This window comes from Bufo gargarizans, chromosome 4 (assembly GCF_014858855.1).
Source record: "Bufo gargarizans isolate SCDJY-AF-19 chromosome 4, ASM1485885v1, whole genome shotgun sequence".
NCBI lineage: Eukaryota > Metazoa > Chordata > Amphibia > Anura > Bufonidae > Bufo > Bufo gargarizans.
Window position 1 is genome coordinate 214,127,987 of NC_058083.1, and position 13,674 is coordinate 214,141,660.

The 13,674-nt window shown below is 45.6% G+C and overlaps 1 protein-coding gene across 3 annotated transcripts; it reads right to left on the reverse strand.

The window, feature by feature from the left end:
• Positions 1-2,803: 2,803 nt before the first annotated feature.
• Positions 2,804-13,669, reverse strand: RPL35A (ribosomal protein L35a). 3 transcript variants are annotated; one of them, XM_044290593.1, is made up of 5 exons: positions 13,640-13,669; positions 11,958-11,997; positions 11,721-11,873; positions 11,205-11,349; positions 2,804-2,860 (listed from the first exon to the last, which is right to left on the reverse strand). In XM_044290593.1, the coding sequence occupies exons 2-5, from the start codon at positions 11,966-11,968 to the stop codon at positions 2,837-2,839; spliced, it is 333 nt and encodes a 110-aa protein (XP_044146528.1). In that variant the 5' UTR covers positions 11,969-11,997; positions 13,640-13,669; the 3' UTR covers positions 2,804-2,836. The 3 variants fall into 3 exon arrangements, with proteins under 3 accessions (XP_044146528.1, XP_044146530.1, XP_044146529.1); XM_044290595.1 differs by having other exon boundaries at positions 11,958-11,992; positions 13,640-13,660; XM_044290594.1 differs by lacking the exon at positions 13,640-13,669 and adding an exon at positions 13,544-13,636.
• Between the last annotated feature and the right edge of the window lie 5 nt (positions 13,670-13,674).

Genomic DNA, 13,674 nt, shown 5'->3' on the forward strand with positions numbered 1-13,674 from the left:
TGGAACATTTCCCTGCCTCCATTGCGCGCAGTGCTCCAGTGTCATTAAGGGCGACACTATTACACATCCCAGCCAGGTATGAAATACTCTATTAAAGGATATTTCACATGCGATTCTACTTATGTAGTCCATCTTATAAAATGCCCCTGCGGATTGATTTACATTGGTGAGACTACTCAACATATCAGATAGGATCTCTCAGCAGCAGCACTTATATAGAGGAAGGGCATAGTTTCTGCCCTTCAGATCATGCAACACGCATGCGCCCGTCCTCTTACAACACCAACGCATGACTGACATTACGGCTTTTTGCAGTTCCCCATAATGATAATGCGCACTCGTTTTACTGACATGAGGAGTCACCTCAGGGGAGACGCTACAATTTAAGCCTGTATATAATGCCCGCATTGGCATACACCTCCAAAGCACATTTGGAATGTCCTAAGTCACAGGTAAGGCCCCCCTGGCACACACTTGCTTTATCGGGACATCAGCTATACTTTTTTACTAGGCCTCCATGACTGCAGATTCTGCATAACGCCTTTGTCTTAGGGACATTATCCTTGTTACTTTATACTGTTCCTCTATTTGCCTTATAAATGTATCCCCTGATCCCTGTACATATCTTTTCCATATAGTAATTATTTTACTGTGTCTATCACCCTCCGTAACCATCCAGCGCTCCTTACCTTCCAAAATGACCCTTGACTCCATATACATCCTATCTATAGCTACCAGTAATATTTACTATTCAAATGTAACAATCACATGTATTTGATTTATGTACCAAGGTACTACAAATATGTTTTATATTCCATTATTGTATATATTTGATAATCTCCAGTCTTCTTAGCCCTATTTTGCATCTTTTTGTTTCCCTTATTTTTTGCCTTTCCGCTACGGACTGCTGAACGGATGTTGAGTGTTAGTTCAGATTTATATTTCTAATTGCATGATGACATCATCCAACAGCAATATATTGTTTATTTTGGGTTATAGTCTCTAGCCTTACATCACTGTTCTGTCCATAATACTTATTATTTGACTATATATTCCTTATAGATCCCTTGATAAAGGTAGACACCGACCGAACCGTTGGGGGGTTGTACTGCTAAACTAATTGTATTGCTCAAATATTTGCTCTGGATGGAACAAAAAAATGATGTATGAATTAAAAAACACTAATTGATGAAGAACATATTGTGTGCCGTGGATTTCTCCTGTGAATCAATTGACGCCTGTCCACTATGAGCACCCACCACTTAGGGTGTGCAGATCTCATATCTCCTCTTGTATATCCAGTTATAGACACGATTTTCAGTCCATTACGCCACTTAAAAGGGTTCTTTAGGTCTCCAACCATTCACCCTAAATGTGACTTAAGACAGGTTGCCTCCACTTACAGAGCTACGTAGGGGGATAAAGGGAAGGGGCCACAATACACAGTGCGTGTTTGCCTTCACGTTACATTACTTAGATTTACTGTCAGGCTGCTTAGCATCTCTCATGCACAATCTTTCATAAAGCAGGAATTCTGCTCTACAATAGATAGTAATGATGTGATCCTGTGTGTGATATACCATTGTGGCTGAGCAGCCTGACAGGAACAGAGCGAGATTCCACCCCCTACTGCCAGCAGGCTGCTCAGCAATGACACCATACATGATTGTAAAATTCACACTACTGTAGAGTAGACTTACTGCTTTACACCAGATGCTAGTGGAGCAACTGTGCATCAGACATGCCATTGGGCTAAGAAGCCTGACAGCAAAGCTCAGCAACGTAAGTAAAAGCAGGCACCAGCAGTGTAGCGAGGCCCTGTCTCCATCAGCTCTAAAAGCAGAGGCAACCGATCCTAGTCACATTCTTGGACAGGTTGCTGGAGTCCACTTTTAGGCTGTGTTCATGTGTAAGGTTACCTTCACACCTGTGTTCGGAACAGATCCGTCTTGTATCTGCATTTTCAGTGCAGATCAGTCTGTGCAAACGATAACAAAAAAAAAAAGAAGATGCACCATATTGTGACAATGAAAACGGATCCGTCCCCATTGACTTACATTGTAAGTCAGGACTGAACCGTTTAGCTCTGCATAGTCAGGTGGACACAAACGCTGCGTTTTAGTGTGCGCCTAAAAAGAGCAACGAAGACCAAACGCAGCCAAATTGATGTATTCTGAACGGATCCTTATCCATTCAGAATGCATTGGGGCTGAACTGATCCGTTTTGGGCCGCTTGCGAGAGCCTTGAAACGGATCTCACAAGCGAACCCAGAAACGCCAGTGTGAAAGTAGCTCAAACTGCAGTGTTGTACAGTACCAGCAAGGTAGACTAGATTTTACAAAATGTCATCCACACGCTGTGCACAAAAACCACATCGTAAACTAATCTGTGGTGCAGAATTGAAATCTGCAAAACATTTTGCAACGGTTCTCCCCAGTGGATTTCATCCTTTGCAATAGTAAGTGTGACGTTCACTGGCTTTTCCTTGGCAAAAAACTATTTTGCCTTGTTCTCAGTGAAAACATTTGACTTTTAGAATATTTATAGAATGCAACACAGACAAAACTGAATACCTGTCCATGGATCGGCCTGGCATGTAGATTCCTGAAAATTGCCTGGCGACACCTGTACATGCAGTTGTTTTAAATGCGGATCTCATACCCAGGCTGTACCGTGTAGGGGAACCCTAAGGTGCTAATCCAGTAGGGTTTTTATTACTACAGCAAATACTCCTGTACACATCATACATTACAGTCACACCGGTTCAAAAGATGACAATGACAAAAGCCACCAACATAAAAAGATCCTGAATTTTCTTTTATTTGTACAGAATGTTTAGATCCTTGAAGGGTACATCATCTGCAAAGAACAGAGAGGAAAAAAACATATTAGAACTTGAAGTCACTAAAATGTATTTACAGTTTTATAGTTTGTTCTGCTTCCATACAATTTACACAACTAGCTGTTAAACATCTAAAGATTCTTACAATTCTTCTCTATGAACATGCCTTAGATTACATTTCCCTGCATTCCTAGAATTTAAATGATGCAAATCTGCAGGCACCATGTTAGAGCGGGAGGAGCTGAGCAGATACAGATGTGTGGAAAAGCCGGAATTAGACTTACCGGTAATTCAATTTCCACGAGATCACCACGACGGCTACAAGGAGATTGACCCCTGACCTCTGTAGGGGCAGGAACAGAGAGAGGGTTTAAATCCCCCCCTCCCACCACCAGCACCAGTGTGTCCAAAATTACAGAGACAGAAAAAAGGTGGTGAGAACAAACATAATAAACCAAGAGGGTATTACTTCATAACCTCCCAGGTAAGGCTAAAGGAAGGGTAGGGAATATATGTGCCGTCGTGGTGATCTCGTGGAAATTGAATTACCGGTAAGTCTAATTCCGGCTTTCCACTTCATCACCACGACGGCTACAAGGAGATATAAAAAATTATAGCTTAGGGGGGGACGACCGCCTGAAGGACTTTTCGTCCAAAAGACAAGTCTGAGCTAGATAGGTCTAACCTATAGTGTTTTGTAAAGGTGTGGATGTTAGACCACGTAGCGGCTTTACAAATGTCTTCAAGGGAAGCTCCGGCCCGTTCTGCCTGGGAGGAGGACATAGCCCGGGTAGAGTGAGCTCTTAAATTTGAGGGGCAAGACAGGTCTTGGGACTCGTAAGAAATGGAAATGGAGTCTTTTATCCACCGTGCTAGAGAGGATCTGGAGGCTTTTAGACCCTTATTCTTCCCCGAGAAGAGGACAAACAGGTTATTGGATCTACGGAAACCTTTTGACACTTCAAGATACCGTAAGACAGAGCGTCTTACGTCTAGAGAGTGGAAGTTAGATTCCCTATCGTTAGAGGGATTATTGCAAAAGGAGGGTAAGACTATCTCCTGGTTTCGGTGGAAGTCTGATACTACCTTAGGCAAGAAACCCGGATCCAATTTAAGAATAATCCTATCATCGGTGATACGGAGATAGGGTTCCTGTATCGATAATGCTTGGATCTCGCCTACCCTTCTTGCGGACGTGATGGCCACCAAGAAAGCAGTTTTAAACGACAGATGTTTGATGGAACAATCAAATAGGGGTTCAAATGGAGCGAGAGTTAAGCCAGTGAGTACCACGTTAAGGTCCCAGCTGGGGATCCTAGATTTTAGAGAGGGACGTAGACGGGAGGCAGCTTTCATGAATCTCCTGATCCAGTGATGACTGGCTATATCTCGATCAAAGAAGCAGGCTAGTGCCGAGACCTGTACCTTTAGGGTAGAGGGTCTGAGACCTAGTTCAAGTCCCTGCTGGAGGAAGTCCAAGATCTTCAAGAAATTGGGCGGCTCTAAGTTTGGGGCCGGGTTCCCCATCCATGTACAGAATCTCTTCCAAATTTTTAGATAAATTGAGAAGGTAACCTTCTTCCTACTCGCTTTAAGGGTAGTTATCACTTGGTCCGAGAGCCCCTGTGACCTCAACTTCTGGACCTCAGGATCCAAGCTGACAACTTGAGGAAGCTTGGGTCTGGATGTAGTATTGGGCCTTGGTGAAGCAGGTCCCTCCTGGCAGGAAGAGGCCATGGGTCCTCTACTGATAGATTCCTTAGAGCAGGAAACCAGCTCCTCTTCGGCCAATAGGGAGCTATCAGGATTAGTGTCGTATCTTCTAGGTAGAGTTTCTGGATTATCCTGGGAAGTAGAGGCAATGGTGGGAACGCATAACTGAGATCCCAGTCCCAACGAATTGTGAGCGCATCCAACGCCCAGGGATTGTCCCGTGGGTTTAACGAACAGAACTTCTGGATTCAAGGACCACTCTGTCTGGTCTATCGACTGGCGACTGAGATAGTCCGCTTCCACGTTCAGTATCCCTTTTAAGTGGATTGCGGAGATGGAATTCACGTGGGATTCTGCCCAGTTGAAGATCTTCTTTGTAATAGACATCAGTTTCTCCGATCTCGTGCCTCCCTGGTGAGATAGGTACGCCACCGTCGTCGTGTTGTCTGAAAGAATCTTTACGTGTTGACCCCTCAGAAGTATCTCTGCGGTTTTCAGGGCTTTCCAGACCGCTTCTAGTTCCCTGAAATTGGAGGACTGAGAGCGGATAGTTGGGGTCCAGGAACCTTGAAACCAACGGTCTCCCACTGTCGCTCCCCATCCTTTCTCGCTTGCGTCTGTAAGTACCTGAATGTAGGGGATTTTCTCCCAAACGACCCCCAAGGACAGATTGCTTGTGTTTTTCCACCAATCTAGGGAGGTTTTTACTGCCAGAGGGATCAGGACCTTCTGATCCAAGGAGGCCTGCTGTCTGTTCCAAGCTCTGAGGATCCACGACTGGAGGGATCTGAAGTGGGACTGGCTCCATGGGACGGACGTGATGCAGGACGAGAGAAGACCCAGGAGGCTCATAGCTTCTCTTATAGGACAGGACCTCCTGTGCTGGAATCGTCGGACCTTTAATTGAAGGTTTCTGACCTTGTCTGGCGGAAGGAAGGTATGTTGTGTTCGGGAATCCAGGATAACACCCAGGAACTGGATAGTGCTGGAGGGCACCAGGTTTGATTTCTTCAAGTTCACCAACCAACCCAGATCCTGAACGAGAGACAGAAAGGTTTGTAGGTCTCTTCTGAGTTCTTTCTCTGAATTGCCAATTAGGAGGAAATCGTCCAGGTACGGTATGATCACCAGTCCCTTGTGTCTCAAGAAGGCCATCATTTCGACTACCAGCTTTGTAAACACTCTGGGTGCAGATGATATCCCAAAGGGAAGGGCCGTAAACTGGTAGTGACGGGTTACCCTCTTGTGGTCCTGGATGGCGAACCTCAAGAACCTTTGTGACTCTGGATGAATTGGGACGTGATAGTATGCGTCCTGAAGGTCTACTGAGCACATCAGGGCATTCCTCTTTATCAACGGAATCAGGGATTTCAGGGATTCCATCCTGAACTTTCGATAGATGACAAATTTGTTCAGGGCTTTCAGATTTATGATTGTACGGAAAGAGCCTTCTTTTTTCTCTACCAAAAACAGGTTTGAGTAGAAACCTTGTTTTTGCTGTGTTGGCGGGACTTGTACTATTACGTCCGTTGCCAGAAGGCTTTGAATTCCTTCCAGAATCTTTCCGCGTACTTTGGGGGAATGTGGGTTGGTAACAATGAAGCGGTTTGGGGGAGATGAAGAGAGTTCGATCCGGTACCCGGATCTTATGATGTCCCGGACCCAAGGGTTCGGGGTAATGGACTCCCAAGGAGTCAGAAAATTCTTCAATCTCCCCCCCACTCTGACGTCATTGTTTATCCGAGGGTTTACTCTGGGAGGAGGAGGGGTTATTCCTACCCCTGCCCCCTTTGGGGTAACTCCAGCGTCCTGACTTCCCTTTACCCTTAAAGGGATTGTTCTGGCTAGTGGGGGCCCGAAAGGGATATTTCCTTTTGTAGGGTCTCTCTTCTGGGAATCCCTTTTTCTTGTCAGCCGCTTTCTCCAGGATACGGTCTAGGACGGGGCCAAAGACGTATTCCCCTGAGAACGGGATGGAGCAAAGCTTCATCTTTGATGTGTTGTCGCCCGACCAGCTTTTCATCCATAGGGCGCGACGGGCCGCATTGGAGAGTCCCGCGTCCTTTGCAGCGAATCTGACCGATTCCGCTGAGGTGTCAGCCATAAATGCTGTGGCGGATTTTAACAGGGGGAGGGATCTCAAGATCTCATCCCTAGGAGTATTATCTCTGATACGAGATTCCAGTTCCTCTAGCCACAGTTTCATGGATCTTGCAACTGAGGTAGCTGCGATGTTTGTTTTTAAGATAAGCATCGCTGCTTCCCATGATTTTTTTAAGAGGCTATCTGCCTTCCTGTCCATGGGATCACGCAGTTGAGAGGTGTCTTCAAAGGGCAAGGCAGTCTTTTTATTGACCTTTGCGACCTGAATATCGATTTTCGGTGTTTCACTGAAGATTTTAACTTCGTCCGTGTCAAACAACAGCCGGTTTTTAAAGGACCTGGACACCCCCAACCTCTTTTCTGGGTTGGACCACTCGTCCAACACCATATCCCGTATGTTCTCATTGATTGGGAACACCCGGGTTTTTTTAACCCTGAGTCTCCCAAACATCTCATCCTGGACTGAGTGTGCTTTAGGGGTTTCTTCGACCCCCATAGTGGCCCGGACTGCCCTTAGCAGGTCTGGCATCTCGTCCAAGGAGAAGCAGAATCTTTGATCTGATTCTGAAGTCTCAAGATCAGAGGAGACCGCCTCGTCCTCCCGTGTTCTGGAGGACGAGGCCTCCTCCTCTATAATCTCTGGATCAGATAGGGAAGGGGATGGGCCCCTATGTCTTTTTGAAGGGGGTGCATCCCTAGGTAAAGGTATCTGGGATAAGGAGGTTTTAACTTCCTCATGGATCATGGACCTTAGATCTTTAAGGAAAGAAGGCTGTTCCTCGGCGATCACATTAGATATGCAGTCCTTACAAAGCTTTTTACGGTAGTCGTCCGGTAGCCGTTTGAGGCAGGACACACATTTGGACTGTTTTTTTATCTTTTTCTGAGCCTCCTTAGTGACCTGGGGAGAACAACCCTTATTAGCTATGGTAAGTACACATGCTAACAGCAGGTTATAGCCCCAAGCCAGAGATGTGGAGGAGGAGGAACAAGCAACCTGGCACAGTGTATAGACAAGTACAGGGTAAAGGAAGAAGCGCTTCCCCACAGGGGACTTACTACAGGCGGCACAGAAGGGTCTCCAGGGGAGCGGGGTTCAGCCGACATGACTGCACGCTGGCTCCGATGTACGCCGGTACACTGAGACATTCGGCGCTGCTGCGCGCGAAAATTTGACTCGGAGACGCTTCTGAATGACGTCATTTCCTTCGGCACCCGGAAGTGACGACGGCCGTTATCCTGAAGCGCTTAGGCGCGCACCCGGCGATAGCCAAACAGGCCCGGCGGGAGATCGCGACCGGGAGCAGGCTCACATATAATAATGGAGCGAGGCCTCCCTCCTTCGCCCCTGCCCAGCGTTAGTACGGAGACCGCAGGAGGGCAGGGGGAACACCCGGTAGGTGTCAGGAAGTTCCGCTTTCATCTTCATCTCCCCGCAGGGAGACTCTCTCTGCCCCTGTCCTCTGTAGGGACAGGAAACACTGGTGCTGGTGGTGGGAGGGGGGGATTTAAACCCTCTCTCTGTTCCTGCCCCTACAGAGGTCAGGGGTCAATCTCCTTGTAGCCGTCGTGGTGATGAAGTGGAAACTTGAATCTTATACATTTAAAGAGCATCTGCCAGCACGCCTGCTGCTCTCCCCCACCAAGACTGGTATTCTCCTGCCTGTGCTGTATCTTTGGTCTCTGGAGACACAGCGCAGGCACGAGATGACAGGTCTCAATGCTTGCTCAGTCTGAATCTGTACTGCTTGGATTGCAGCAGACCAGAAGATACAGTGCAGGCAGGACAATACAGGTCCCAGCACTAAATACTATACTCTCTTACATAGCCTGTTCTCATGAGATTTACCAAATCGGGCATCGTGGGGTCAATTTTTTATTTTTTTAAATGGCGTACTGGCATCTGTTTAGGGCGGACTACAGCATAGGTATTTATTTTAGAAAATAATGAGCTGACCATTTCTCCAAGCTAAATTTGGTGTTTATGAGCCGTCAGGGAATTGGAGATAAGGGCTACAAGATCTAGCTATCAGAACAGCTCTGCTGGAAGAGAAGCAGCAGTCTGCACAGGCAATGCAAACTGTACAAGACAAACTGTTTAAAATTTTCTATTAAAGACAAATAAAACAAAAAAAAAACAACTACATTTTAGCTCAAAATGTGTACAATTACTAACAAAAAAAAAAAAAAAAAAAAAAAAAAAAACAGGTGTCCAATGCCCATGGCAAGCAAGCCAGTTCTGATAAATCTCCTAGTGATTTTTCAAACAAGTTTAAAACAAGGAAGGCGGTTTAAATGGGGGAAAAAAAGAAAAATTCCAGATAACCCCTTAATGACCAGCCTGTTTTAGGCCTTACGGACCAAGTGTTTCTCTTTTCATCGTCGCATTCCAAGAGCTATAACTTTTTATTATTCTGTCTATATAGCTTTATAAGGGCTTGTTTTTTGCAGGACAAATTGTAGTTTTTAATGGCGCCATTTTGGGGTACACACAACTTTCTGATTAACATTTATTAACTCTTTCTGGGAGGGAGATGGGAAAACCAGCAATACTGCCACTGAGTTTTTAAGTTATAAATTTGATGGCGTTCATTTTTCGGTATAAATAACATCTTTATTCTCCTGGTCACTACGATTACAGCGATACCAAATACATAGTAAAGCAGGAAAAAAAAAAAAAAGACTACTTTTGAGCAATAAACCTCCCCCTTTTATTGCAGCTTCCCAAGACCCATAACTTTTTTATTTTTTTTTCTATGGAGTTGTGTGAGGGCTTGATTTTTGCCAGACGACTTGTATTTTTCATTGGCATCATTTTGAAGTAAATAGCGCTTTTTGATCGCTTGTTATTAAGTTTTTTCGGTGGCACATAAGAATAAATTAGCAATTCAGTCTTTTACGGCGTTCACCGTAGGGGATAATTTGCATGATATTGATGTAGTCTGAGTCGTTTCAGACGCGTCAATACCAAATGTATGGCGGAGATAGAAATTGCAAAAAAAAATAAAAAATCATTCATTGAAAAGCGTATTTTCAATGGGAAAAAAGGCATTTCTTTAGGGGATTTTTTTTATTGAATACATTTATTTTATTTTTTACTTTTTTCTCTCCCATTCTGATTGATTTTAAAATGCAATGTATTATCCCCATAGTGCATTGCATTTTAATAGCAGTGCTATTCTGACATTGGAAATTACTAAACGCTGGTCTGGGGCCTACAATCGCATTTGCATGGTGCCGATGGGAGACAGAGGAAGTCCGCTCCCACTGTCAGCACTTTACGTTAGTCACTCCTGCCAGTCCAGGCTGTTAAAGCAAGAGATGCGACAGGGCCGCTGTAAAAAAAAAAAGCGGTGGCCCAGCCTAAGGCCCCTTAGTGACTGCCATAAAAAGGCGTATGGGTGATCACTAAGGGGTTAAAAAAGTTAAAGGGAACCCGTCACCGGGATTTGGGGTATAGAGCTGAGGACATGGGCTGTTAGATGGCCGCTAGCACATCCGCAATACCCAGTCCCCATAGCTCTGTGTGCTTTTATTGTATAAAAAAATGATTTGATACATATGCAAATTAACCTGAGATGAGTCCTGCACGTGAGATGAGTCAGGGACAGGACTCATCTCGGGTTAATTTGCATATGTATCAAATCGTTTTTTTTTAATACAATAAAAGCACACAGAGCTATGGGGACTGGGTATTGCAGATGTGCTAGCAGCCATCTAGCAACCCATGTCCTCAGCTCTATACACAAAATCCCGGTGACAGGTTCCCTTTAAAAGTCAAGGTGCAAAACACCTCCCAAACTAGAGTACGTGGTGTATAGTGTAAGTGGTGCCGAGTCCAGTTATGTAATGTTATCTTCATACTCCCTTGCATTTCAATGCCACGCTCCCACAAACCAGCAGTAAGTGCAGAGAGGAGTCCTTCTCATTACGTGTGCGAGTACAGGAGTCCTCTCAATGCATTTTACTGCCATTTGTCAGAGCACAGCATGGAATGAGAGTATGAAGATAAAGGTTACATAATAGGACTCTAGTTTAGGGGGTGTTTCAGAACTGATATTCCTTTTATGGGGGGGGGGGACCTCCCCTAACATAGAATGCTGTAAACTGCCAATCGGTTAACTGGAAATTCCACACAACACGGATTAAGTGGAAGAGTTGTCCAAAGAAAAGTTAGGATGCAGACTCCACCTTATGGGCAATGTCTCCACTTTTCCTTTGCGCTCATGCTGATAAACCCTACATTGTGGTGCAGTTACGGCAGGCAGACGAGCAAAGGTCTTAAATCCATCATTGATAAGCAATGGCAACTATAGAAGCCACGACAGAATCCCATATGACATTTTATGATCTGAAGTCCACCAGCAGTTGAGGTCTCCTGAAGCGCGTCTACCATTTTATGTAAGGAAATGTTTACAGCTATAAATGACAAGATGCAAGGCATCACTAGCTAGATGCCGCAAAATATGTACTAAAATATGGATTCATAAAGCAGTGAAAATAAGAAAATGCCTCAAACTTTTGTCATTCATGGCTTGTACTCACTACGCGGATTCTGTGTCCCATGGCCTTGGCGGGTAGGTTAGAGCGGAACTTGGCACGGACCATGCCACTATTGCCATGAGCTCTGGTCACCTTTCCCCAGATCACCCGAGTTTTGTTTGGTTTGCCTCCTGGTGTCACCGTGTTGCTAAAGAAAGCAGTCACAGGGAGAAAATTAAAAAAGGACCAGGCAAAGATGTATGAAATCACATTGCATTGGGCACGTTGAATATGACATTTATCTACACATGCTTCTGTTCTCGGATGCAAACGAAGACAAGTCTACGGCAGCTCTGAGCGTAGATTTCAGACTGCCAGTCGGACGATGCGCCTCGTCATAAATAAGGAGCATTGTTCGGCAGAGCGGGAGATTTCAAAGAAACGCTCAGTTTATGAGAGAGACAGTTCTTGTTGGGTAAAAAGAACATCAGATGATACATAGCGTCATACTACTGAAAACCCTATAACAAGTGCAGCTTCAGGGAGCACAGTACACACCTGGGGAGATGAAACACTTACTTCTTTGCTTTGTACACATAGGCACATCTCTTGCCCAAGTAGAACTCCGTCTCATCTCTGGCATAGACCCCTTCAATCTTCAGGAGGGCGGTGTGTTCCCTCTGGTTTCGGAGGCCTCTCTTGTAGCCAGCAAAGGTTGCTTTGCACCACAATCTGGAGAGGAAGACAAGAAAGCACTTTAGGCCTCGGTGCAGAGAAGGAACCATTACAGTAATTCCCGAGAGGCCACAGACTTACCTGCCGGACATTTTCGGTTATTATCCAGATGCCACCTGGACTGCAAGGAACAACAATCAGGAGGTTAGAAGAGAACACGTTCAGGTGGATGTTCAGAGTTAATACATTTAAAACATGAAGAATTATTTTTTTAATGATCTACAGCGTATTCAAAGATTACCATGTCCCTGTACCTTTAAATGTTTTTTGCTATGTGAGGAGAGGGTCTAACGTGAAGACCACTGCAGATCACTAAAACGAGATGGAAAGTCCAGTACAGAGGAGAGACCTTACTCCACATACGTGCTTCTGTCTCCTCATTTTAGCAAATGACAAGTTAAAACTGGCCATAAGTGTTAAAACTGACCAGTCTTTGGCCATGTTCACATTTACGTTAGAGGCTCAGTCGCAGATGGCACCAAAGATACTGGACAAAACAGCACGACACTGTTCTTGTCTAGTAAAACGATGGGCACCATAACAGATACCCGGTGGGCACCTTTCTGGCATAAAAGAGGGCTGTGAGGTGACGGATCAGTTCATTCCATTCTTCAGATTCTATGGCTGAAGTCCTGATGTGAACAAAGCCTTAAATAACGCAGCCCAACGTCAGGAATTCAAGTATCACAACCTTCCAAATGAACAGTCCTGCAGCTGTATCAGCATCTCGTCAATCCCATTTTAATATCTGTGCTTGCTTTTGGTGATGAAGACGCTGGTTTAGATCAAATACATCTGAGCAGAGAAGGTGTACAGCCCAATGAACAGTGTGGACCCCAGGACTACACATCGCTGCAGTGCAAACCATCAGGACGGGGAAAGCAGTTACGGAAGTCGTTGAAGGTTTCATGTGTCATACGGAAGGTTTTCACCGGTGGGAGTCAGAGCCGAGACCTCCACCGATCTCTAGAATGAGGAGAAGCACTCACAGCACGAATCAAGATGGACTTTCTAATGAGTCCGTCCTGAGCGACTCGTGGGGTCTCCGCACTCGGACCGCCACTGATCAAAACCGATGTTTCTACTAGAGACTCATCAGTTTTGTGACAGCTCAGTGACCCTTTAAAGTAGTCACAGCCTAGACTTCATACAACTGTCAGCTGTGCAGCTTTTCATCCCCTAGATGTTAGGTGATTCCATTCAAAGGCAGCAAATCAAGATCTTGAAAGAGGTAAGAAATTAAACCTAAACATTTCAGCTATTTTTACATTAACACAGTCACTGGTCGCAGGGGGTAAGCCACGACACCAGCGACCTGGAACATGGCATAACCGCTGTAGTAACCGTACCTATGCCTGATGGGTAGAGTAGTCTTCCCCAGTGATCACTAGAAGAAACCCTGATGCTCAGTACAGCCACACAAGCTCAGACACCTACTGTTAGAACTGCAGCCAGGCTCCAATGCACAACAGGTGCCGCACATAAAACGCACCGATACCGCCTCCTGCAGAATGACCGACCAGGAGCTGCACCAGAGGGCAGCGAGCCTCCGTGCACACACACTGCATAGACCGCAGCAGTGACAAGTCAGCTCTGCCCGCACCATCCAGCCGCTATCCCGGCCATCCCCCCGCACACAGCCCCGCTACACCCCTCATTCCACTCACCAGCTGCCGCCCAGCCCGTCTATGCCGGTATCCCGTGCATAACACGGGCGCCCAACCCAAAACCCCGAGCTACAAGAGACATTCAGAGCTCCTCACCCGCACCGGAATCCAAGATGGAGGAAAAGGAAGGG

Bases quoted from the DNA above. Each gene is read 5' to 3' on its own strand.
- RPL35A (XM_044290593.1), bottom strand. The intron at 11,350-11,720 runs GTAAGTGTTTCA...TGCTTTCTTTAG, and splicing joins TATGTGTACAAAGCAAAGAA to CAACACGGTGACACCAGGAG. The intron at 2,861-11,204 runs GTGAGTACAAGC...TGTTCTTTGCAG, and splicing joins TGGGACACAGAATCCGCGTA to ATGATGTACCCTTCAAGGAT.